This window comes from Primulina eburnea, chromosome 16 (genome assembly GCF_022965805.1).
Source record: "Primulina eburnea isolate SZY01 chromosome 16, ASM2296580v1, whole genome shotgun sequence".
NCBI classification, from domain to species: domain Eukaryota; kingdom Viridiplantae; phylum Streptophyta; class Magnoliopsida; order Lamiales; family Gesneriaceae; genus Primulina; species Primulina eburnea.
Genome location: NC_133116.1, coordinates 9,535,515 through 9,560,643, shown reverse-complemented (window position 1 = coordinate 9,560,643; position 25,129 = coordinate 9,535,515). Strand labels below are relative to the sequence as shown.

The following is a 25,129-nucleotide window of genomic DNA, read 5'->3' as shown; positions in this document are numbered from 1 at the left end:
AGATTGGTTCTAAAAACAGTGGTCTCAAGTACTGATAATTCTTATGTTTAAGATTTATACCATCCTTCATCGCCTAATGTTCATCGTACACACATTTTTTAGAGTCTTCTTAGTCTTCAGACCAATAAGCCTGACAACAAGTTTGTAAGATTATAGCAAAGGTATTAACGGCGAGGCTTAAGATTGTGATAGCAGACACTATATACGAATCTCAAAATGCTTTCGTTGAAGGGAGACAAATTTTAGACTGCGGACTTATAGCGAATGAACTGCTAGAAGAGGGGCGAAGAACGAAAAAGAGAGGATGGGTCTTAGAAGGTGGATTTCGAAAAAGCTTATGACAATGTGGATTGGGATTTCATGGATTTTGTTATGATGAAAAAGGGGTTTGGAAGAAGATGGAAGTCATGGATGAAAGGATGTGTGTCAAATGTTTCATTTTCTGTTATGATCAATGGGAGACCGAGAGGTAAGTTTAGGGCTTTCAAAGGGCTAAGACAGGGAAATCCATTATCCTTTTTTTGTTCAACTTGGTAGTGGATGTGTTGGGAAGATTAATTGATAAAGCCAAGGAAAGGAATCTTATAAGGGGGATTGAAGTTGGTAGAGACAAGATCGAGATATCACACATTCAATTTGCTGATGACACACTTTTCTTTGTGCAAAATGAGGATCATATCAGGTTCCTGGTGCAAGTGGTGAGATCGTTTTGTGACATGTCAGGCTTAAAAATCAATTGGGAGAAAAGTGCTTTGTTGGGTATCCACCGTGATCAAGAAGTGGTTGAATTATTGGCACAACAAGTGGGATGTTGTAAGGAGATATGGCCAATTAAGTATTTGGGAATGCCTTTGGGTGGCAATCCGTTACAAGCTTCTTTTTGGGCACCCGTTGTGGCTAAGATATCGAAAAAGTTGGCAAGTTGGAAGAAATCTTTTTTGTCAAGAGGTGGTAGATTGACATTGATATTATCGGTTTTGAATTCTATCCTGATATATTATATGTCTGTATTTAAAGTGCCTAGAGGTATAACGGAATCAATGGAAAAGATTTCAAGAAACTTCTTATGGGACGGAGCGGATGGTGATGTTCATTGCCACTTGGTTGCGTGGGATAAGGTGTGTAGACCGAAGGATAAGGAGGATTGGGTGTTGGGAATATTATGTTGAGAAACAAGGCCTTGCTGGGGAAGTGGTGGTGGAGATTTTTTGTGGAAGAGGGGACATTGTGGAAGAAAATAATAGTGAGTAAATATGGGTTATAAGAAAATAGGTGGGATGCAGGGTTGGCATTAAACGTCACGTTCAGGTGTCCATGGAAATTTATTTCCTGAGTATACCCGACTTTTAAATAGAGGGTCATAATTAAGGTGAGAGGAGGTAACAAGGTTAGTGGTGGAGATTTTTTGTGGAAGATGGGACATTGTGGAAGAAAATAATAGTGAGTAAATATGGGTTACAAGAAAATAGGTGGGATGCAGGGTTGGCATTAAACGTCACGTTCAGGTGTCCATGGAAGTTTATGTCCCGAGTATACCCGACTTTTAAATAAAAGGTCATAATTAAGGTGAGAGGAGGTAACAAGGTTAGGTTTTGGGGGGATAGATGGTGGGGGGATTCTTCTTTTAAAGATTTTTTTTCAGCTTTGTTTCAGCTTTCATCATTTCACAATCTGCCTATATCATATTTTGCTCGTTTTGATAGTGTCACGTCTACCCTAATCATGGTAATTTCATTTTAGAAGGGATGTGAGGTGAGGAGATTGCTCAGTTGTCCGAGTTATTAGGGGTTTTAGATTCAGTGAGATTTGTAGAAGGGGTAGATGATTTTCTTCAATGGCAAGGGGACTCTTCGGGTAATTTCTCAGTTAAATCCTTCTATGAGTCTTTTTTCCCACATAATCGCTTTCCACTTTTTACTCCTTTCAATGTTATTTGGAAAATACCAGTTCCAAAAAAGATACAGCTATTTTCTTGGACAGCGTCATTGGGTAAGCTACCTACCTCGGAGATGATTCAAAAAAGATGGCCAACAATTGCATTGTGCCCAAATTGGTGTGTGCTATGTAGAAATGATACAGAGACTCAGGATCATATGCTTATTCATTGTCCATTCACAATCTCACTGTGGTCTAAAGCTTTGCACGAGCTTCGATTGGTGTGGGTGATGCCGAAGTCCACAAATGATTTATTCTGTATGGATTTGGGACAGCTAATTGGTACCAGGGGAAGAATTTTTTGGCAAGTGGTTGTTCAGTGCATATGCTGGACGATATGGCTGGAAAGGAATAGAAGAATTTTCGAGGACAACGAAGAATCTACAGAGAGTTGCTCGGAAAAAATAAAGATCAACATTGCAATGTGGATCGACAATCATCATGATTTTAAGAACGTCTCGATTTTAGATTTAGTGAGAAATTGGGAATATGTCTACCATTAAGACAAATTTGATGTTGTGTGTTTCATGACGAGAGTGGAGCGCTTGTCCACTGTTGTACTCTTTCTTATTCTATTATTAATAAATTATGTTTCTTATAAAAAAAAAAAACTCCAAGTTCTTAAATATAATGAAATTCTTGTCACAACTGACTGCTGAATCATGCTTTTTTACCCCTGCAAGGATAATTCAATTTTCTATATCGTGAGTTCAGAAAGTTTTTTGTATTGCTTTATCCATATCTAGACCATATGGCCTCTCATCTTTACCTAAATTTGACCTCTCTCTCACTTACTTTCTTGATAATATATCCCAATTTCACCCTTACAAATCATATTGAGGCGATTGTGATCATATTGGGACTGTACTGTATGCAATTATCTTCTTGTACACAAATTGTAGCAAACTTACAATGTCAGTCAAGCAGACGTCTTTAGCACTATCCCTGACAAATAATACTCAAGTAAGCTTAGCATGATAATATAGTCCATAAATACCAGTAAGGTTGAATGAGTTACTTGTAGAAGTAGTAAGCCAATGTCTGAAATTTGGAATATGTATTCCCTTGCATGTTTTAGCATGTGTACTAAACCAATAGAAATGCATGAACGAGAAACCCAAGGCATCTAGAATACTTCTCACTTGGAAATTTACATCTAACACATCATGAATCAGCAAATGAAATAAACTCAAAGTGCTCAAAACATCCAATTCAAATTACTCAATCAGAGAGAAGAAAACCAAAACTGCAGCCCTAGGCTTTAGAAATTAAGTGTGTGCCACTAATGAAAAGAGTCAAAAGTCAAAACTAAGGAAAGATTGTGTTTTTAGTTTATGGGCTCGAGCGTTACAAGAACTTCAATTGGTTTGGGTTATACCGAGGTCAACGAAGGATTTATTACAAATGGATTTGGGACGGCTTACTGGGACTAGAGGCAGAACTTTTTGGCAAGTCGCGGTTCTTTGTGTTTGCTGGACTGTTTGGTTGGAAAGAAACAGAAGAATCTTTGAAGACATTGAGGACAAGACCGACAGTTGTTGGGAGAAGATCAAGATTAACGTTGCCATGTGGATTGGAAACCATAAAGATTTCTCGAATGTATCAGCTTTAGATTTGATAAGACATTGGGAATATGTGTATCACTGAACTAGTTTACCATTTGTTGCAACTCTAAGACAGTGAACTTCTAGTCCACTGATGTACTTTTCAGCAAGTTATATTAAATAAAATAATATCGTTTCCTATATAAAAAAAAAAAGAAATAACATATTCATTTATGTCCACTTGAAATATGTAATATTCAGTAATGTAATAAATACAACAGGTATATCGTGCAACCATGCTGACCAATCAAGAGAAGCTTGACAAACAAAAGAACTACATACCAAATGCATTAGAAATTATGTCCAATACTATATGATTTTTATTGAATAAAATCAAAATACAAACATATTTAATCTATCAGTGAATTGACTTGAATATCTACCTTGTTTGAGAACAAGCGGCAACCTTAGGTAGTCAAAAGCTTCAAGAATCAACTCCACATTTTCAAGTAACACTTCCTCTGCATACATATACCGACTACATATCAAAAATTTCTCTCCAAATATCACTATATGGTAGCAAGTGATTCAAAAATTTGTCCTGGAAGCTGGATGTAACAGATTCATACGTAGAAAGTGAAATCACGCTTTTTTATGGGATCTCAAGCTTGGCTTGCCAAAATGACAACGATGTAGCAGGACTGTGAGCAAGGTAGCAGACTAAAAAAGCTACATTATGTAACTCCAATCTATGATAAAATTTTGTACAAATAAATTATGGAACAGCAGTAAAACACTATAACAGCTGCTACACCCGAGTGGCACTAGAATGGCACAAACATTGGATTAACTGGGGATTAGTCACATTTTCATAATGATGATTCTCCTTTCATTTAAAAATGATATTAGCCACGTTGTGGTTTTTATACGATGGTGGTATGACTTCTACTACATTTATGTTATGTAATAGATTCTTCAATGTAGCTTGACTTTAAAACGTGGCACCGTGAAGCCACATATTTTTCAGGTTTTTAACCTGTTAGTTGAGATTCATTTGCGGCCTTTCTGACCTCTATTTGAAACACTCTCTTCAAGTTTAAAATCTTGTTGATTAGGCTACTCGACAAATTTTAGCAATATCCATAAGTTTTAAGATTGATAATACTAAAAAGAAAAAATGTTTAACCATTGTGGCTAGAATGGAAGCCTATGCGACTGTGGCAGAAACCATGGATCAAAATTACGTTGTCTTTGTTACTAAATAGACCAGTAAACCAGAAGTAAATACATCGATAAAATACCAACTGAGAGACCAAGTGAAAGAAGATTACCATTCCAGAGGGTAATCTTGAGCTGCTCCTTTTGGATATCTTTGATGTATAGTCCCAGATATCCCAATATCAACTGCCTCACCAACCCTTCAAACATGGTTTCTGTTTTTCCCCGTCCGCTTTTTGTTTTCCAATTCTATTTCATGCCATTGAACAAGCACGAGAAGAGATAAAACACGAGAAACCTGGACAGAGACATAGAGACGCTTAGGTTTCTGGACTGGGGTTCTTTTATAGAAATCGCGAATTGGAAGTTGCTTTCGTGCTCCCCACGAATAACTACGGTCGCCGGGGTTTAGGTTGCTCCCCACGAATAGCTACGGTCACCGGGGTTTAGGTTGCTGAGGTTTATCCGATGAACTAATCACAAACGCTTATGGCCACTATCTTTTTCACTTTTTCCTATTTTGTTAGTGTACCCTGAGCGAAATTTTCAGTAGCCTATGAGGAAATCTGAAATGCTGAACATACCAATTTCAACTGCCGATGTCAAAAGGTGACCGCATTGCGAGGCGAAGCACGACGGATATGGCGGCGATAGGGTGCTGAGATTGATCGGAGAATGACGCTGGCTGGCTGCCCGCCTGGGATTTTGAAGTTTGCCTCTTGGGATTCTAAATATGCACGCTTGCAGCTTGGGACGGAGTTTGTGTATATATCTATTTTAGAAAGAAAAAAACAAAAACAATAAAAATATTATACGTATAGTATAAAGTGAGTTTTTTTTTTTTTTTTGCATAAAAAAATGCATATTTCAAAAATTAAATAAGCGTCACAATCTTTGATCTTTTTAAAAAAATTGCACTATAATCGTTGTTTTAACAAGCGTTTATGTTGCGACTAAGAAACTAATGTGAAGCACAACATTGAGTTGATATTTCCTCATATATTATTGTGTGGATCTGAAAAATTATATTTTGATTGATATATTGTATGGATATGTAAAATATTATAGAATAATAAAAACTATTTTTTGAAATAAACATAATATTTTGTACTCCCGATAAACTGCATTTACCTAATCTAAATTCTGTATTTTTAGTTCACCTGATTAGAATTTGCAAAAACTTGTGTGAGACGGTCTCACGGGTCGTATTTTGTGATAAAGATATCTTATTTGGGTCATCCATGAAAAATATTACTTTTTATGTTAAGAGTGTTATTTTTTATTGTCTCACAAAAGACCTACTTTTATAATTTTGATTAATTAACCTTATTTGATTTATATATTATATATTTATATCATCTTATTGTAATTATTTATTTTCAACCATCCTGCATGCCAACTGAATTAAATCCAATAGACTAAAAATCAAAATTTCGAGAGAACTTTCTGGAAAAATGATGAATAAAAAGGGCATTCAAATTTGGAAGACTGTTCTAAAATCTCATCGATATAATTATATTTGTATTCAATTTCTATCATAGTTATATTTGTATCCAATTTTTCTCAAACCAAAAATTTTACTGCAATCTTTAATTCAAAAAAATGTTTTGGCACTTTTTGATATCATATTTGTTTTTTCAGATAAAATTCGGTGCAAAACATTTAAAATTTGGAGCTAATATATGATATTTGAGCAATAACCGTTTTATATTCGAATAAAAAAAATTATGACTATTAAATTAAAACGATTAATTAATATAATCCTTTATTACATTTGTTTGTACGCCCAAATAAGTGTATATTAATAAATCATATGATTATGAGTATCTCTCACAGTTTTGATATATCTATATATCAAAGAGATATTATCCACATATCACAGGTCACAAACTATCATTTCCTTTCCTTTCACTCATGCCATGAGATACTATCCATATTGTCTTGATTATGTAATGTAATTGAAGATAGTATCGTTCTACTTTCATTGTCATTGTTATAGCCACGTTTTAAGCCAAAGTTATATATATGTAATTGCTATGTATAGCTTTCTACTTACTGAGATTATTCTCATTCATTTATGTCATGTGATGCAGGTGATAAAAAGAACGGAAACGGATTGTTCGAGGCAGAAGAAGTCATATAGAATGCCATGGGAAAGACTTTTTCTCATGTCTCTTTTATCTGGGGAAGAGTGAACATGTGAAATTTTAAAATATCATGTATTTTGTTGAATGCGTTGGCTTTTAGCTATGGGTTTGAATGATGTTGTGTAAATGATCATGTATATTAGTGTTGAAAATGCTTATGATGTAATAGTATAGTGTTATTTCCCTTTCATTGTTAAGGCTTCCGCATATTTAATTTCTATAAAATGTTATTGTCATGAATGTTTTTGTGTGAATCGGATACGGAGAAAAAATTGGTCTAACAAAGATTGGACACAAATACAACTACGATGTTGAGAATTTATTGATCATTTAATCTTGAAATTCCCTGAATGGAGAGACATAACTAAGGGATATCGAATATTGTATGTCATGATTAAATAGACACAAGTTTTTCACGTGGACTCGACCACAATTTGTTTGAAATTATACGTGTTGGGATATAAAATCGTCTCATCTATTTGTCAATGGGATGTCCGAATTTGTAAAATAAGTTATCACTTGATCTGTTAGTAGAAGTTTGATTTTTCTAACCAACACTTTATCAGATGAGCGTCGCATGGTAGTATGGTACTTTCTCAGTACGGTTTATCTAGCTAACATGTTTTGCAGATTATTTTAATAGATTAGGATCATGCCTAATAATTTATAGGTATGAGTCGAATTTTAAAAACTAAACCCCTCAAAAAATGAAGTATGACTAATAATTTATAATGTGATATTTTTTAAAGGGGAAATAGTTTTTTGTCTACTAACTTGTTCGATTTTGAGTTTTGGTACATCAAGTTTTTAAAAATTGGTTTTGGTACTCAAACTTTTAGTTTTTGTTCATTTTGATCAAATTTCTGACGTGACACCGAAAAATAGTAATATGACATGGAAAATCACTGACTTTTCTGATGTCACGTCAGCAATTGGACCAAAATAACAATACGAAAATCTAAGATTAAACAAGTGAATGTATAAAAAAATATTATTTATTTATAGAAAAATAATAATGTAGAATATAAAACAAAACATCAAATAACATATAACGTGTAAAATATATGTAACAGAATCTAATGGCATGGTGAAAATTCTACCAATACTCACTTAAAAATGTTTAAAATATATTAGAATATATTGATATAGTATTCTTATCATATAAAGCCATAAATCGTGCATTCAACATATAAATTAATTTTATAAAAAAATTAATATTTTACATATTACTTTATTATAATATTATTATTTAAACAAAGACAACAACTTGTGTGGGACGGTCTCACGGGTCGTATTTGTGAGACGAGTCTCTTGAAAAAGTATTACTTTTTATGCTAAGAATATTACTTTTTATTGTGAATATCGGTAGAGTTGACCCGTCTCACATATTAAGATCCGTGAGACGATCTCACATGAGACTCACTCTTAAACATATAAGTATCTTTAAATATAAAAAGAGCGAATAAATATAATGACATATTAAAATTAATACTTTAAATCATCATCAGAAGGAAAATGTGAATATTTACGGAAAACGTGATAATGTCTCAGTTTTTTCACAGTACTTTTTAATTTATATTTTGTATTTATTCTTACTTTTGAATAAATCTATATTTTTTTAAAAATATTACACTAAAATAAGAACAAATCAACAAATATTGAAATTAAAGGCCCATTCGTTATGTATATAAAATGGGCCACAATTTGTCCGGCCCTGTTAGACACTAACATTACCCTATAATAATTGTTTGGGCCCCCTAGACTTGCTGGCCTTAGTTGAGGCCCATGGACCTTGCTTCATGTCCAGACATGAGATTGACCGAAGATTTACTCATAAAAACCCGTAAATTGAACAGATTTGTTCATGCTATCAAATGGGTAATGTCCGTATCGATTCAACAATGACACGTATACTCAATTGATAAATGACAAAAACTTATGTGAGACAGTCTCACGGATCATATTTGTGAGACGAATCTCTTATTTGAGTCATCTATGAAAAAGTATTATTTTTTATGCTAAAAGTATTACTTTCTATTATGAATATGGGTAGGGTTGACCCGTCTCACATACTAGGATCCGTGAGACGGTCTCACATAAGACCACTCTTGATAAATTATGATCGATCATTCAATCATGATGTATGGATGAGTGGTCATGATTCATCACTCTCAGCACACATATCATGTGTTGAGTGGATGAGACCACTGTTTATGAAACTCGTAAGATTTGAAAACTTTGGCCAAAACTTTGACATTATAATATTTTATATCTCAATCACTTTACGAAGCTTAAATAAAATGGTTATATCTAAATATTTTTTAACTAAAAGATAAAAAGATGAGCTGGACATACATACCCATATTAATGAATGTGTGATTTATGATTATTTAAAGTATAATATTTAAGGTTGAGGATTTAAATTATCAAACAACTTAACAAATACAAACTAAACCTATCCTTTTAAAATAAATTTTAGTAAATATTCACAATATTTATCATATGATTAACTTAGTTAGTTTGACGGAGTTAGGAATTATTTCTCACTTTTTTGGATCATTAATTTTTAAAGAAATTTTTTTATATTTAAAATCGATTTAAAACAAAACTGAAATCAATAAGAACCGCAGCTTGATGAAATGGTATTCGAACATTCGGTTGCGATTCTATATTTTTTTTTATAGGAAACAAAACTATCGATTTAAAACTACTCGGAAATCTGAATAAATGTCTCGGTTCGATAATTTTAAAGTAGCTAACAACCAAAACCAATCCACTTTCCTTTTATATATTATGGATTAAAGGGAAAATACAATTTTAGTCCTGTAAATTGATATATTTTTATTTATAATCATCTGAGTTGAAGACATTTTTTTTCATCCAATAATATTTTTTTGATATTTTTTGTATGAAATCATTGAATCTATCTAATATTCTTTACTCAACACTGATGTTTTTGTACTTTGCTCATGCGATAAAAATAAATAATATATTTATTTAGTTCAAATCTTTGAAGACAACTGACAATAGAAACCGACAGAATGTGAGAAGCCCTATAGAAAAGCCCAAGAAAGAGTTAGTTGAAGACTATGATAGGAGTAGTTGGTTCACGATCCATGATGAATGAACGTGTAAGATGATCAAACTTTTCGGTGGAGTGGAACTAAAGCCAAGATGAAGAATCAGAAAAATCACATGAAAAACATTCGACAAAAAGTAGTAGCACTTGATAAAGAAATTGAACCATTCTATATTTGACATGATCACGTGCCTGACACAGTCCCACAAGTTTTCGTGAGAAACAATATTATACAAATTAAAATCTATCTAAATAAATAAAACAAAATCACAAACTTTTTACAGTCATTTTGAATTATTGATAACGTTTTTAGTATGTGCCATCGTATATATATAAGTTATATCTCGTCACATATATTATATACAATACTATTAATACTAAATAATTCATATGATAGAATTAGTTATTTTTGACAAAAAATAAATACAGGTTATTTGACGAAAACTAAAATTTGGTATTTTGCAGAATTTAAACTCAATACAAATCAATTTATAGGACTAAACTAGCAAATTTTTATTTTTTGAAGGAAAAAACCAAAAAAATATCTCCCACTTTATAAAGCTACAGCACCACCATCATCCTCTTCGCCATATTTTTCAATTCACAAACGATTGTCTTTCTACTGCTCACCGCCTTTATCTCCCAGCAATTTCCTCTGGATTCATTCACCTATTAGCTGAAGTCCAAGTGCTCAGTAATGAGAAGAATTTCGTAGACCGAAGCCTCTGGCAGCAGACTTTCGGAAAGTTAAAGCAATTTTGGTGCTGGAAGTGATGTAATTGTGCCTATTTATGCGGCAATAAAAAGTATGACATCTGAATCGAACGCCGGGTTTCACCACCATTACCATCAGCAGGGCGTAATGTTCAAATCCAGAGGTGTGATGAGCAGCAGCAGCAGCGGTTCGGGGGGATGTGAAATGATTTCCATGGGAAATTATTATGGAAATCCTGGGGGAATTATGAATTTAGCTGTGAGTGATGGGGCTACGGGAGGAGGGATGGTTTTCTCATCAGGGGGTTCGCCGAATTCTTTGAGCTCTTCGACGCTTCTGCTTGATTCGGTTCCTGGGTTGAAGCACGATACGGGGTTGGCTGTCGAATGGGGCATTGAGGAGCAGTACAAGCTGGAGGAAGGGCTTCAAATGTTGGTACTTTCTTTCTAATCGTGGGAAATCAGTAAATATATATTTGTTTATTTACTTGAATTTTACTGTGTGATCATATTGCTTCTCGCGGAAGTGAAATCCTGGAAACTTTGTTGTACCATGTGCTCATATTGCTTGTTCATGGTCCAAGAAACTAACAGTTTCTAAAGCTTTAATTATATTCTGGAGTGACACAGAGATTGAGGATGTAGGCATAGGTATAGAGGATTTGAAAGAGAGAGAACTATAAATGACCGATTTTATTTGCACTCGGTAATCCACACCAGGTTTTAAGAGTACTGCTATTTTCTTCAATTACAGAGCTCAAATATACAAGAAAGTCCCTATTTTGCTATAGCACGTGAAAGAATCTTCCAGCATAAGGATATAATTATTAAATCAAAACTATTGATTAAACTAACACGACATGATTCTCAAACTAACAGCCAAATTATTGAGTCCTCAAGCTTTCTGCATAAGTAGAATAGAAATGAGAGCTGTTTGTTCCAATTTCGGAATGTGTACTTGAGGTGCTTTTACCTCTGATTCGTGGTCTTTTGGTCTAACGTCTTTTGTGTATGCTGGGGCATTTCATTCTTAGTCAATATGGTAGTTTGTATGGCGTAAGTCGCCGTTAAAGAAGTTTATGATCCATAAATGTCATTTTCATTGTTCGAGTTAGGCTTTTACTTGTTGTCTACATATTTCGTAATGGAAATAAACTTTTCCTGGGGTTTGGAAACTGGATTCACAAATCTAGTTGCCTCATGTAGACTTTTAGGCAACACACTGATGGCACTATTTGTTTTGTGAGATTTTTGCATCAGTTGCTATTACTCAAATACAAATGGGAATTGTGGTGCCTGTAAATTTCACTTTTAAAATCCAAAGGTGTGAATCTTTTATGGCTGTGTAAAAAGGATAATTAAACGTGGATCATTACTGCAATTGGCAGCTGTTGATGAAAAATTTTTATGCAGTTATCAAGGGGATCATTGTCTTTTCTTTCTGTGAGTATAAAGCCTTTGATCATCTGTCATTCAACTCCTGTACTGTCATGTATTCATTCATTTCTTTTGAATATGGATTCATGGTAGTGCTTCTATGACAACATTGCATTTTAGTCACCTAGCCACAAAATTCTTATTAATTTCTAGTTAGCCTGATTGTTTATTTCAGCCTTGATTTTCTTCCCACGTCATGTGGACTTCTTTACAATTTGTGACTTGTGGTGTAACTTGTCCAGATCTTACATCTGGAGCTAATCTTGCATTCCAATTGTTTGCTATTAGTTTCCAAAAGCTTGACCCTGTTTTCACATGGTTGATTCCTGCTTGAAGGTATGCTAATGAACCCAAAATTCTGATGTATATTAAGATTGCCGCCTCTCTTGGCGACAAAACTGTACGGGACGTTGCTCTTCGATGTAGATGGATGGCGGTGAGTTCATAATTCTTGTAGAGATTACATCTAATAATAACATGTTCTCTTCTGCTTCATTTTATGTGGAAGAATGTTTCCCTAGAATGTTTGCCTCCTTGTTTTCGATGATTTTACATGGTCTTGTCAGAGCAAGCGAAGAAAACATGAGGATCAGAGCTTGGTGAAGAAACTGAAGGATCAGAGGGTAATGTTTTCTTAGGTTTGCTTACAGTATGTTAACTAACTCAGTTTCTGACATTGGTCGGCTGTGGTGTGATATCATAACTTTCAGCAAAGTTTGTTTTTCTAATCTAATTAAATTAATCATCACTGAAAAACTAGGTTGTTTAGAACCTTCTTAGCCGTGGTAGTCAATTGGTGTGTTCAATTATGCTGATGTACTGCTGCCTAAAATTAGATGATTAAACACTGCGTCTGAAAATCATCACTGAAAAACTAGGCTGTTTAGAATCTTTTTAGCTGTGGTAGTCAATTGGTATGTTCAATTATCCGATTTACTGCTGCCTAAACTAGATGTTTAAACACTCCATCTGAAATCGAAGCTGATCAGTATGAGATTTAATTAATTTCTCTATTTTTGAATATTTGAACCAGATTTTAGAATTTTTTTTATTTTTTTTATAAGAAACATAATTATATTAATTAGAAATTGTTTTTTAGTTACATTTAGTGGACTAGCGGTCCACTAAAGAAAACCCAATAAGAAGCTCTAATCTAGCAATACACATAAGTCCAATCTCTTAGAAGATCTAATATCGCAAAACTCTGGAAATTTTTATTAATCCCAATCCAACTGACTATCTTGAACTTGATTTTCTCCCAACACTCGTCCGCACTGTCTTCCAATTCTTCAAAGATTCTTCTATTTCTCTCAAGCCAGATGCCCCAGCATATGCCATGGATCACCACCTTCCAAAAAACTCTTCCTCTTTTTCCAACCAGTTGACCCAAATCCGTAGCGAACAAATCTGTTGTTGTCTTCGGTATTACCCAAACAAACTTCAATTCATTCAAGGCCCTTGACCACAATTCGTTGGTAAACGTACAGTGAATCAGCAAATGATCTTGCGTTTCCAGCTCATTGCGACAGTAAACTTGAAACATGCTCTTGAATGGATATAGTGTTTCATAACCAAAGCTGGTATAAGTTGACATTCGTATTTGACTTCATATCAGCCTGTATCAGTAGAGACTTATGGCTCTATCATGACGGATGTGGTAATGAACTTTAGGAATGCTGGTTATATTATACTTTTGAATTTCCTATAATCTGTTGTCTGGGATTGTCTTTGAGGGTTTAAGCCGGATCTAGCGATGGATTGTGAGACAAGATTTGGTAGAAGCTGAAGAGAGAGTAACAAGTGTTACTGGCGATTGGCAAGCACACAGGAGATGTGGAGTGAGTTGCTTACTGTAGCTTTTACGGAAGCTCAACAATTTATTGATTGTAGCATTAGCACGATTGCAATTGTCTATTGGTAGGATGCCTTATTGGTACTATGGTGGCGAGGTGGTGTAATATCCCCTTTTTTGGTTTGGAGGGGGTGGAGTTGGGGGCTTTAGCAGGGTGCAAAGTGGTGGTAGCAGTGGTTTGATCCCAGTTGGATCTTGTTGTTTATAGGATTTGATTGGGTCTTGGTCAGGTGAATTGTTTGTGAATAGCGACATTACAGTTGGAAAATGAAAATTTTGGTTTTGCAAATCACTGATTGAGAGAAGCATCAATGCTTGAAATACTAGGTCTTATCAATTGGTGTACCTTTTCCTTACCTTTTAGTTGTTTTGGCAAGTGTTACCCTCGCTTGGTGCTGAATCTCATTCTTCTGTGACCTAGCCATGCCGATAATTAAGTTGCTGTGAGCAATCACTAGATTGTTTACATATCAAGTTTTAACGATTCTATGTTTGTTTTATCAACCTGGTCAGCAAAAGAGCGTGGATATTTGTTATTAAGCTTATAGATGTTTTGTTTGTGTGTGAATATCCACAATTCAGAATTATTCTCCCTGTTTTGGAAAAACTCTTGCTCTAACACTTGACCTATTTTTCCAGGATAAATTGATTGACTCATCTTTGAGGAATAATATGTCTCCAGCTTCATCAATGAATACTGCTTCATCTTCTTTCATTTCAAACCATCACAATCAAAGTAACTTAATGTTTTCAGAAGGTTTGGCTCCCTAACTTTTGGGATTAATCAAATTTTCTCTTTTGCTTCTTTCCCTAACAATCACTACTGAGCACACTTGTTCATTTTTGAGTCTAGAGGGGCTGATTCAGATGCCCTTTTATCGATTTTAATGGAATATATTACTATTGCGAACTCATTCTATATATCTTTCAGCACTGAGTGGTACAGCCAGACATCTCTTGGAAGAAAACAAGCAAGCTTTTGGTCAAATTTCCGCTAATCTTTCAGCTCTCAAGGTAATTCCAGGAGGAAACTAGAGCTAGCTTGTTCTAAATTGCTAAATTATTTTAGACGTATGTGAACACACAATTCTTCCTTTTCGATTGAAGGTATCATTCGTAGGTGACACGAGTTATGAGTTTCCAAAGAGAACATTTTGGCACAAGGTGTAATTAACGCGCAGACTTGCAGGATATGATCCCCTGTATATTGTTGTCAAGTATTAGGAATAAAGCTGGAAAGCTTATTACAAATCTTTTAATTATCGGAAAAATCTAAATAAATTTCCATCCAAATAATTTGTGTGAAGCGTGTAATCTTAAGAGCATAGGTATGTCTGATTCTAACCGGCTAGGAATTTCTCACCTCTTATTGTAGTTTGTACATACAACAATTCAAATCCCTGTATAAAAGACCAGAAAAGTTAAGAACAAATATATAATTTATTATAAACAATATCAGTGGTTACAATCTTGTAGCTGAATCTTTTGACATTTTTCATTTGATGAATCCCTTAACAAGTAATGTTACTGCTCAAAAGTGTATTTTGAATCAACTTCATGCTATCCTCTTGTATGTGCGGAGAAATCAAGTATATACACTAAAAAAATTGGCCATCTGAAAGTACGGAAGATACAAATATATCTGAACTCGAAAAGCTGGTCCTCTGAATTGAGCATGTGTGCATCTTTGATGAAGATGTAAGGACCTTGGTTTATCAATCCTCAAAAGCGATTTTCTTATTTTCTGTGTACTCAATGTCATGGCTCGAAAGTTTGTTTCACCAAGATCTCTGTAACAAACAGGATACCACAAACAGATTTGAAATCGCAGTGGTCTGCTTTCGAAAACAAGATCTTGAATATTTGATTCCTATGGAGAAGGTGGTTAACCTTCAAAGTTATAAACTTATATTCCACGGGAACTTAAATGTTGAAGTAGGCGAGAGAAGTCCCTGCATGTGTAATGTGAAATATATCGTGCCTGTAACATGCACCCTGCAAGTACCCTAATGACCATACTAGAAAGGAGTCATGATCCACATGAAGCAACTTGACATTATTTTTTGACATCTTTTATTACTGAAGAAATAATATAATGCTTTTTGACACGAAATGATCTTTACGTGGTTTTCAGTATGCAACATGGTGAGATTAGAATTTAGATTGGACATGTTATATGTGTTTTTGATCTCACGGAGATATTTAAACTATGGCTAAGAAATAAGCTGATTGATCTTTAGTTTAATTTATTTTGTTAAACTAAATGACATGACAAAACACGGTCACTTGAGCTACATTGAAATCACACTGCAACATTGGTTGTTGTAAGGAGAATTTTAGTTGACGAGGGTAAACCCACGTTAAATAAGTAAATTTGATCAAGGACTGTTGGAGAAGTAGACAAATCCAATAATGATACACAGGAAGAAACTTGGTCTAACTAGATGACCTTGTTTAACATGATATATACATTGATCTCTTCCTCTTTTAGCAAATTGTTGCCCTTTGTTTACTTACCTAATTCAATCTTTGCATACATTTACATCTTCTGATCTTGTCGTTCTATTATCAGTTGCAGGAGAATGTTAATCTCTTTTTTCATACACGGAACAACATAACTACAATATTGAATGAGTAAGTTGTGGTTATCAATCTACCGATATTTCTTTTGCACTTCATCATGTCTTATTTAGTGGATCTGTTTTACTTTTATAGCATGAGTAACATGCCTGGGATTATGAGCCGAATGCCACCTCTTCCTGTGCTATTAAATGAGGAACTTGCAAGTAGTGTTTTTCCTCGTTCGTCTCAGGTATGGTTTGTTTTTTGTCTAAAGTAATTTCAGCAATTGACGGTATGTTCACTATTTATAAAAATGTCATGTATCTTTGGATTTGTGCAAAGAATGTCGTGGAATGCTGTATGAATATAATAATAGATGACAAGTTTCCTATTGAAATCACAAGGCAATTTCAGTTGGAAACTTTAGGAGCCTAAATATTTGTTTAAACCTCGTCAAAATCTATATACAAGGAGACCAAGTCCCATATGACTTCCTTTGCTACCAATGGTTGAAGATCGGGCGTTGAATTTATGAATATCTTAAAGATTAAGAATTGAAAGATTTTTTCTATATAACATATGGACATAGTTTTGAATTCTTAAATAAAATCTTTATAATGAAATGGAATGTAATACATGCTGGTATTCATTTCATACATATTTGCAGTGAGTACTTGCTTTATTCTTGTCACTGTAGGCAAACTTTGACATCCTTGCCAAGGATGGGAGCTGATTTAACTTGAAATCTCTCTATGACACCCCAAGTAGGCAACACAGAGTATTCTCGTGTGCATTTGTTTTTTATGCTAGTGTATCTGAACGGAAATACAGCTACTGTGATTAATTTGACTTGGATTGGCATATAAGTGTGTGCCCTCGGCTGAGCTCCTTGCACCTTTTTATTTTGCGCTGTGAATGAAAGCTTTCTTCTTCGCTGAACGTTCTTGTTCATGCACTTGTAGTTATATCATTTTCTCATACAAATTTATATAATGTCCCGCCAACAATGAACTCGCCCTTACCATATCGAATCAAGGAACATCTCGAATTATATTTAGATGTGCTGAACTTGTCTTAATTATTACTCCATTCGTAATGGTTGTTACTATTTTTCCCCTTTTTTGTTTTCTCTTCGTGCTGCAGCCCATGATGTTTGGGTCGTCGAGTTTCTTATGTATGAAGCAGGAGCCGAGGTGCTGATCGCAATTCTTAACTTTTATCACACGAGTCTGGTCCCTGTAACTATTGAAATTCTGCTTTAATGGGTCCAGTTCAGAGTCTTGTCTCCATCCCTCATGGTAAGATTGTCCCCCTAGGATGTCATTTTTGGAAGCTGAATTGTTTGCTGAAGTAGGCACCAGCACACTTGAAATGCTAAATTTCTTAGCTACCTTTCGAATGTAAATTTACAGCACAGAAACCAGTTTGAGTGGATACTAAAATTGGAACTTGATCCATCCTTTTCAATAATTCGTCAGTTATCTTAAAGCCTCCATTCCTTTGCAGCATAGACTTTGAAGTCAATTGCATTGAGTGAGATGTGGAATTTTAATACCAAGCAAGTCGATTCCACATCTCTTGAGGTTCAATCTGGTTATATACGTATACGTGCACCCTCCTCAAGATTTGGTTCTGCTTACAGTTTGCTAAACTTTGCATTTATAATCTTGATCGTGATGGATGCATCGGGGAGGAATCCAAAAATTCGAGAGTTGCTCTTAGCATTTTTTTGGTCTCAACTAATATCATGAAAAGAATAAAGGCATGTTGGGGGAACCTGACGCAGAGTCAGCTTGTTTAGTCGCGAGTGTTTAGTTTCTCATTGGCTCCCGTCTAAAGAGTAAAATGCACGCTGGGGGAATCTGACTCAAAGTCTGAACAGAAATACTCGAAAAAGTATGGATGAAATATAATGTAATTGAATTGAAAAAAAAAAAGATAATTACTAAAAAAATATATATACTATAAAATTATAAAGAAATAAGGGGAAATTATAAATGATGGATTATGAAAATAGGTATTCATCTTTAATCATTTAAAATAGGAGAGAAATTTAAAACAATAGGGAATTTTAGATTAAAAAAAAAGGTATTGTCGAATACATCAAAATTATTTATTATAAGGGTCTTTATCTTAATTTAAACTAATAGATATATGATAGGATCGATTAACGTATCAAGAGTGTTTAGAAGGAGGGGAGTGAATAAACAATCACAATATAAAACTGATCTTTTCGAATTTTGAGTTCAGTTTGGTGACAAACTAATTCTCAGAATCTTGCTGGTCAATGACAATCAGTTAAACTGAAGTAGTTGCGGAAGACAACTGACTGAAAGATAGAATACAAAACTGAAATAAAATACGCAAGGGTTGTTTCTGGATGTTCGAAGATTTCAATTACTCCTACATCACCCCTTCTATCCCAAGGATAGGATTTCCACTAAAATACTTTGATCGAATACAAGATTTGTACTGACCCACTTCAGTTTGGACTTATCACTGCCAAGACTGAAACTCTTAATATTACAAAGTGTTCTCAGTACGTAACTGATCTTAGAACTATCGAATTTATCAATTTTTACAAAGTGCTAGTGAGCTCAAATTGTAGCCTTGACTTCTGCGAATAAATCAAGTAAGAGTGAACTATGATTTTTGGCAGAGTAACGGCAAGCTTTGAATAGAGTAATTCTGTTATCTTCTTCAGCTGTTCTTCTGTCATATTTATAATCTTGTCTTCCAACGGTAACTTGAGATATTTTTGAATCTTTGTATCCGTTGATTGCCACTTCATCATTCCTTGGGCATTGTTTGATTCATTTATTGTAATGCGGCATCTTAATTTCTTTAGCCGAAATGCGTTGTTCTAAGCTGTATAGATTGAAGTGCGACGTTGCAATCTTCTATGTCTCTTTGTCGGTTGAATGTTCTTTCTCGAGACATGTTTAGTTGAAGTATGAATGTATCAACTGATCAGTTTCCAACTGATCAGTTTTCTTTATTGAATCAACTGATTTCAGTTGTCAAGTCTATTTTACTTCGATCAGTTGCTGAGTTCAGTTTACTCGATCAGTTGGTTCGTATATTCAGTTGGTTCATATTTTATCAAACGCCAGAATTCAGTTTCCAACAATATATATAGGAATGTAAAAAATGGGCGAAGATGTTTTTTTACAACAAAATTTTAAAATAATATTTGTGATTGGATTGATTGATTTCAAATTTTTAGATTTACTTGAATAGAAAAAATCGAAGTGAATTTCAAGTCGACTTGGTATCAAATCATACCATTCAATTGCAATTACTATGAATGGTGGATGGCTGTCAACGAGCACATTTATTTAGTAAAAAAAAATTGGCAAGATGTTAGTCAAATTTGGTTGCAACTTTGACCGAAAGACATGATAAATTTTTGCATTCTGACATTATGAATCACCTATAAATAGATATTTCCTCTCTATCATTCAAAGCATCCCGAGCATTATATCTCATCTCATACATTTTAGGTCTTAATTCTTTAATATTTGAGGTGTATGTTGTTCTGTATTAAGAGAGTGTGTGTTCTATTTAGAAATACAGTGAGTGTTTGTACACCATAAAATATTATAGTAAAATTCTTTTCATTTTGTATGTGATTTTTACCATAATAATATTTATAGATTTTCTACGTAAATTTCAATATCCAGTTTTATATTTTTTATATATTATTATCTCAAGATACCGCACCTGAAACCAATAAATGACATGTTTTTATTTAAAATTTCTTAAAATTATGAATATGCTCTATTGTTGCAGCCTAGACTGATCTTCCACATTAGTAAAGTTTATTTTTTGGATTTTTTATTTACGATAATATTATTTTGTTCAATCTACTAAATTGTTGTAGACATAATGGTGGACAAGTACTAGATAACAAAGTTCAATGTTGACAATATTATGTTGTGGAAAATAAATATACAAACCATTTTAAGAAATGAGAATTGATTGACGGCTATTGGAGATAAATCGAGGAAGATGGCAGACGATGTGGAAGAACTGACGAAAAAATTGTTGTCCTTGAGGCAATTGGATGATATTGGGTGCAAAACCCGTATTAGTATCTAGATCATGAAAATTGTGAAGGCCGCACTTGTGATTATGAAGGCGAAAAATGTTGCTGCAAATCTAAAATGTACTTTTAGGAGAAGACACGAAGAGACGGAACAAGTTGTTGCATCGATTGGTATAGGAGAAGAACTAATACTGTTATGGCATAGAAAGCTCGGATATATATTAGAAGGAGGGTTGAAAATTCTTTAAGAACGGAAGCAGCCGCCGCGGCTTACAAAAGTGTACTACTCTTTTGTGAGTATTATGTTGCCAGTAAACAACACAGATTAAAGTTTGACATTTCCACTTCCGAAAGCAAAAAACATATTAGAGCTGATTCATTCAGATGTTTAACAAGCACCGGTTTTATCCTGTAAGAGGAGCGAGATATTTTTTCTCGTTCATTGCTAATTTCTCTAGGAGATGTTGGGTATATCCAATCAAGAAGAAATAAAACGTTTTCCAGATCTTCAATTATGTCAAAGCTCGGGTTGAACTTGATTTTGAAAAGAAAAGCAAGTGTCTAAGGACTGACAATGAAAGAAATACCAGTGATTGATGCATTTTGTCAATATGAGGGCATCGAAAAACACTTCACGACAGCTTACGCACCTCAACATAATTGAGTGACAGAGCGGAGAACAGAACCTTGTTGGACAGAACAAGAGCTATGTTGAGGACTGCGAGTCTAGAAAATTCATTTTGGGAGGAAGAAGTGAAACCGCTTGTTATATTGTCAATCGTTCTCCTTCGGTAGCAATTGATTCTGAAAAATCCGATGGAAATGTGGATTGAGAAGCCCTATGATTATTCTCATTTCCATACATTTTGAAGTCTTGTCTACGTTCTATACAATGTGCAATAAAAATCGAAGTTTTATTCAAAATACAGAAAATGTATCTTCTTAAGTTATGTTGATGGAGTAGGGGTTTTATTTGTGATATCATATTGTCCAAGTCAAGTGATGTCCTGCACTTGATAATAGAGGATCTCAACCTTGGGATACTTCTGGAAGATAGGAGAGATGTTTTCTGTTATGGCGTTATAACATATTGGGAACTTATCCCACTTTTATTCGTTTACTTTTATTCTTTCCAATTGTATATAAATACGTTTGTACTGTTTCTTTTGGGAATATAGTGAATTCATCTTCTTCCTCACAAACACGTTTCCTCTTTATTGTTATCTTCTTCATTTTCTAACTTGGTATCAGAGCCAATGGCGGAAGCCTCTTCAAACCTTGGGTCAAGCTCTGTCGTGTTCTCTAATTCTTCCACCAACCCTTTAACGATAAACCCAGCAAATCAGATCAATTCCGTCAAGCTTAGTGATGAGAATTTTTTGCTCTGGAATCTTCAAATTCTGGCTGGCATTCGTGGCCTGGGTCTTGAGTCTTTCATCGATGAATCGTCTTCCGCTCCACCCAAAATCATTCTCGGTGACGATCATTTGGAAGGCCTGAATCCGGCATATGTCTCATGGCATAGACAAGATCAACTTCTCTTCTCCTTCCTGTTAGCCTCCATGACCGAAGGAGTTCAAGGTCAAATGGTTGGCTGCCACACATCAGCTCATATCTGGAAAAGAATCTCCACTCTCTTTGCTACTCGATCCAAAGCTCGTATAATGCAATATAAACTTCAATTGCAGACTTTGAAGAAGGGTAATCTCAGCATGAAGGATTACCTTAGCAAGATGAAGAGTATTGTGGATACTTTAGCATCTTGTGGTCATTTAATTTCTGAAGACGACCAGATACTCTACATCCTTGGAGGAGTAGGGATGGAATATGATTCGGTTGTGGTACATGTGACATCTCGTATTGAAGCGATGTCATCTTCCGAAGTGGGAGCCCTACTACTCTCACATGAAGGCTGCATTGAGTCCTACACAATTAATGCTGAAGGAACACCACCCACAGTCAACTACACCACTGCATCTCAACCAAAGAATCACAACTACTCTCATTCACAGGGACAGTTCAATCGAAGAGGTCGTGGTTATGGACGATCTTATCGCGGTGGCAGAAAGAGTTGGTCCGGAAACACCAACAATCGTCCTACATGTCAAATATGTGGCAACATTGGTCATGTAGCTGAGAAATGCTACTACAGATTTGACAAGGACTTTGTTCCTTCTCACAAGCAACATCAGCCCTGTGTTCAATCAAAATCCTACAGCTGTTGCAGCTCAACATGCTCGTCCGTTCCTTAATCAAAATCCTATAGCTGCTGCGGCCATGACACAATCTGAGGTTGTCCCTGATGAATGGTGGTTTCCAGATTCTGGTGCTTCGCATCATGTCACAAATGACATCTCCAATTTATCTTTTGGATATGAGTACAGCGGTGGAGGTAAAATTCACATGGGAGATGGAACATGTTTGCCTATCACCCACATTGGAAATTCTCATTTCTTTTCGTCTTTATCATCTCGTGCTCTTCATCTCAATAGACTCCTTCGAGTTCCTCTTATCACCAAAAATTTAATCAGTGTTAGCAAATTTGCCACAGACAATAGTGTTTTCTTTGAATCTCACCCTACTTTTTGTACTGTGAAGGATCGCACAACAGGGAAAGCTACTCCTCAAAGGCATGTTGCATGAGGGACTCTATCGATTCTCTCTTGGAAAATCTGTCCCTCTCTCATCTCCTACACCAGCTTGCTTCGTAGATCAGCCCTCTTCAGTTCATCTCTCTTCCAATATTTGACCATTACACGCCCAGATATTGCTTATAGTGTGAATAAAGTGTGCCAATTTATGCAAGCTCCTCTTCATCTGCATTGGAAGGCCGTCAAGCGAATTCTCCGTTACTTAAATGGCACGATAAACTTCGGACTCCAGCTTATTGCTTCTTCACACCTATCTCTCTCAGGTTACTGTGATGCAGATTGGGCCAATGATCCAGATGATCGTCGCTACTACCTCGGGCTTCTGCTGGTTTTTAGGACGCTCTCCTATTACTTGGTGTTCTAAGAAACAGCCCGTTGTATCACGTTCCAGTACAGAGGCTGAATATCGCAGCCTAGCAAATGCCACCTCTGAATTAATATGGCTCAAGTCTCTGCTCACTGAATTGCACATTCCTCTGCACAAATCTCCAATCTTATGGTGTGATAATCTTAGTACTATATCTCTCAGTGCCAATCCTGTGCTTCACTCAAAATCCAAGCACATTGAACTTGATCTATATTTTGTACGTGAGAAGGTTCTATCTAAAAGTCTAAATGTTCAACATGTGCCCTCGATTGATCAAACAGCAGACATTCTAACTAAACCATTATCCTCGGTTGCCTTTCATCGGTTACGACACAAGCTCTGCATTGAGTTAAATCCCCTGCTGAGCTTGCGGGGGGAAGTCAAGTGATGTCCTGCACTTGATCATAGAGGATCTCAACCTTGGGATACTTCTGGAAGATAAGAGAGATGTTTTCTGTTATGGCGTTATAACAGATTGGGAACTTATCCCACTTTTATTCATTTACTTTTATTCTTTCCAATTGTATATAAATACGTTTGTACTGTTTCTTTTGGGAATATAGTGAATTCATCTTCTTCCTCACAAACACGTTTCCTCTTTATTGTTATCTTCTTCATTTCCTAACTGTCCACAAGCTTGTTATCAGCAGGGATGTTATCTTCGAGTAAGATAAAGTAAAGGGAGACAAATGTACACTGAATTCAGAATCTAATATATTTCAGGTGGAAAATAAGACAGATGAATATCAAATTTCTTGTGAAGTTGCACTAGAGTATGAGGAACAAGAAAATGTTGAGTCTAAAGTTTCTAAAGTAAGGTAGTCAACTCAAGAGAGAAGACCATCAGGTTGACTTTCAGATTATGTCACTAAAAGTAATATTACATATTGTCTATTAACAAAGGATGGTGAGCCATCGAGTTTCCATGAGGCTACTCGAAGCTTAGATGTATCCATGTGGATGACAACAATGCTGGATGAATTGGAAGCATTAGACGTGAATAAAATTTGGAATCTTGTTACACTATCACGAGGAAGGAAAGTCATTGGTAACAGATATATCTATAAGATCAAGCGTGATGATAATAAATAAGTAGAGCGATATCGTGCTAGATTGATGGTAAAAATGTATGCTCAGAAAGAAAAAAATGACTTCAATGAGATATTTTCTCTCGTGGTTTGACTTACAAAGGTCAGAGTGGTGTTAGCATTGCATGTGGTGTTTGACCTATATCTAGATATGAAAATGACATTTCTTCATGGTGATTTTGAAGGACAAATCTATATGCTCAAGTCAGAAGCTTTTGCAGGAAAAGACAAAAAAAGACTTGGTTTCGAGGTTGAACAAATCTTTGTGCGATCTCAAATAGCACCGAGGTGTTGGTATAAAGATTTGATTCCTCTATCATGAGCTTTAGATACAACAGTTAGTGCAGATCCTTGTATATATTTCAAGATGTCAGGTTATCCTGACCTTAAAAAGATCATGTCCAAAAATTGAAGGCACTGTTGGCTGGAGAATTTAATATGAATGATTAGGGACTAGCACGTGTAAATAGGTGTTCCTCTCATAATT

At 35.1% G+C, this 25,129-nt stretch overlaps 2 protein-coding genes across 4 annotated transcripts in view; one reads left to right on the top strand and one right to left on the bottom strand.

Moving 5' to 3' along the window:
- LOC140816609 (intermembrane lipid transfer protein VPS13) overlaps positions 1-5,151 on the bottom strand; it is a 98,519-nt gene extending 93,368 nt beyond the window's left edge. For both annotated transcript variants that reach the window (XM_073175991.1, XM_073175992.1), the window contains exons 1-2: positions 4,811-5,151; positions 3,923-4,000 (exon numbers count right to left, since the gene is read on the bottom strand). In XM_073175991.1, coding sequence (XP_073032092.1) covers positions 3,923-4,000; positions 4,811-4,907 — 175 coding nt within the window. In that variant the 5' untranslated portion in view covers positions 4,908-5,151. The remainder of the gene's footprint in view (positions 1-3,922; positions 4,001-4,810) is intronic.
- A 5,324-nt stretch (positions 5,152-10,475) lies between these two features.
- LOC140816217 (uncharacterized) lies at positions 10,476-17,969 on the top strand. Of its 2 annotated transcripts, none has more exons than XM_073175320.1 (8): positions 10,476-11,069; positions 12,411-12,510; positions 12,641-12,697; positions 14,566-14,683; positions 14,858-14,940; positions 16,499-16,560; positions 16,642-16,738; positions 17,186-17,618. In XM_073175320.1, the coding sequence occupies exons 1-8, from the start codon at positions 10,732-10,734 to the stop codon at positions 17,219-17,221; spliced, it is 891 nt and encodes a 296-aa protein (XP_073031421.1). In that variant the 5' UTR covers positions 10,476-10,731; the 3' UTR covers positions 17,222-17,618. The 2 variants fall into 2 exon arrangements, with proteins under 2 accessions (XP_073031421.1, XP_073031420.1); XM_073175319.1 differs by lacking the exon at positions 17,186-17,618 and adding an exon at positions 17,632-17,969 and having other exon boundaries at positions 10,477-11,069.
- Positions 17,970-25,129: the final 7,160 nt, after the last annotated feature.

Bases quoted from the DNA above. Each gene is read 5' to 3' on its own strand.
- LOC140816217 (XM_073175319.1), top strand. From the start codon at position 10,732: ATGACATCTGAATCGAACGCCGGGTTTCACCACCATTACCATCAGCAG. The intron at 14,684-14,857 runs GTTTGGCTCCCT...TATATCTTTCAG, and splicing joins TAACTTAATGTTTTCAGAAG to CACTGAGTGGTACAGCCAGA. The intron at 14,941-16,498 runs GTAATTCCAGGA...TTCTATTATCAG, and splicing joins CTAATCTTTCAGCTCTCAAG to TTGCAGGAGAATGTTAATCT.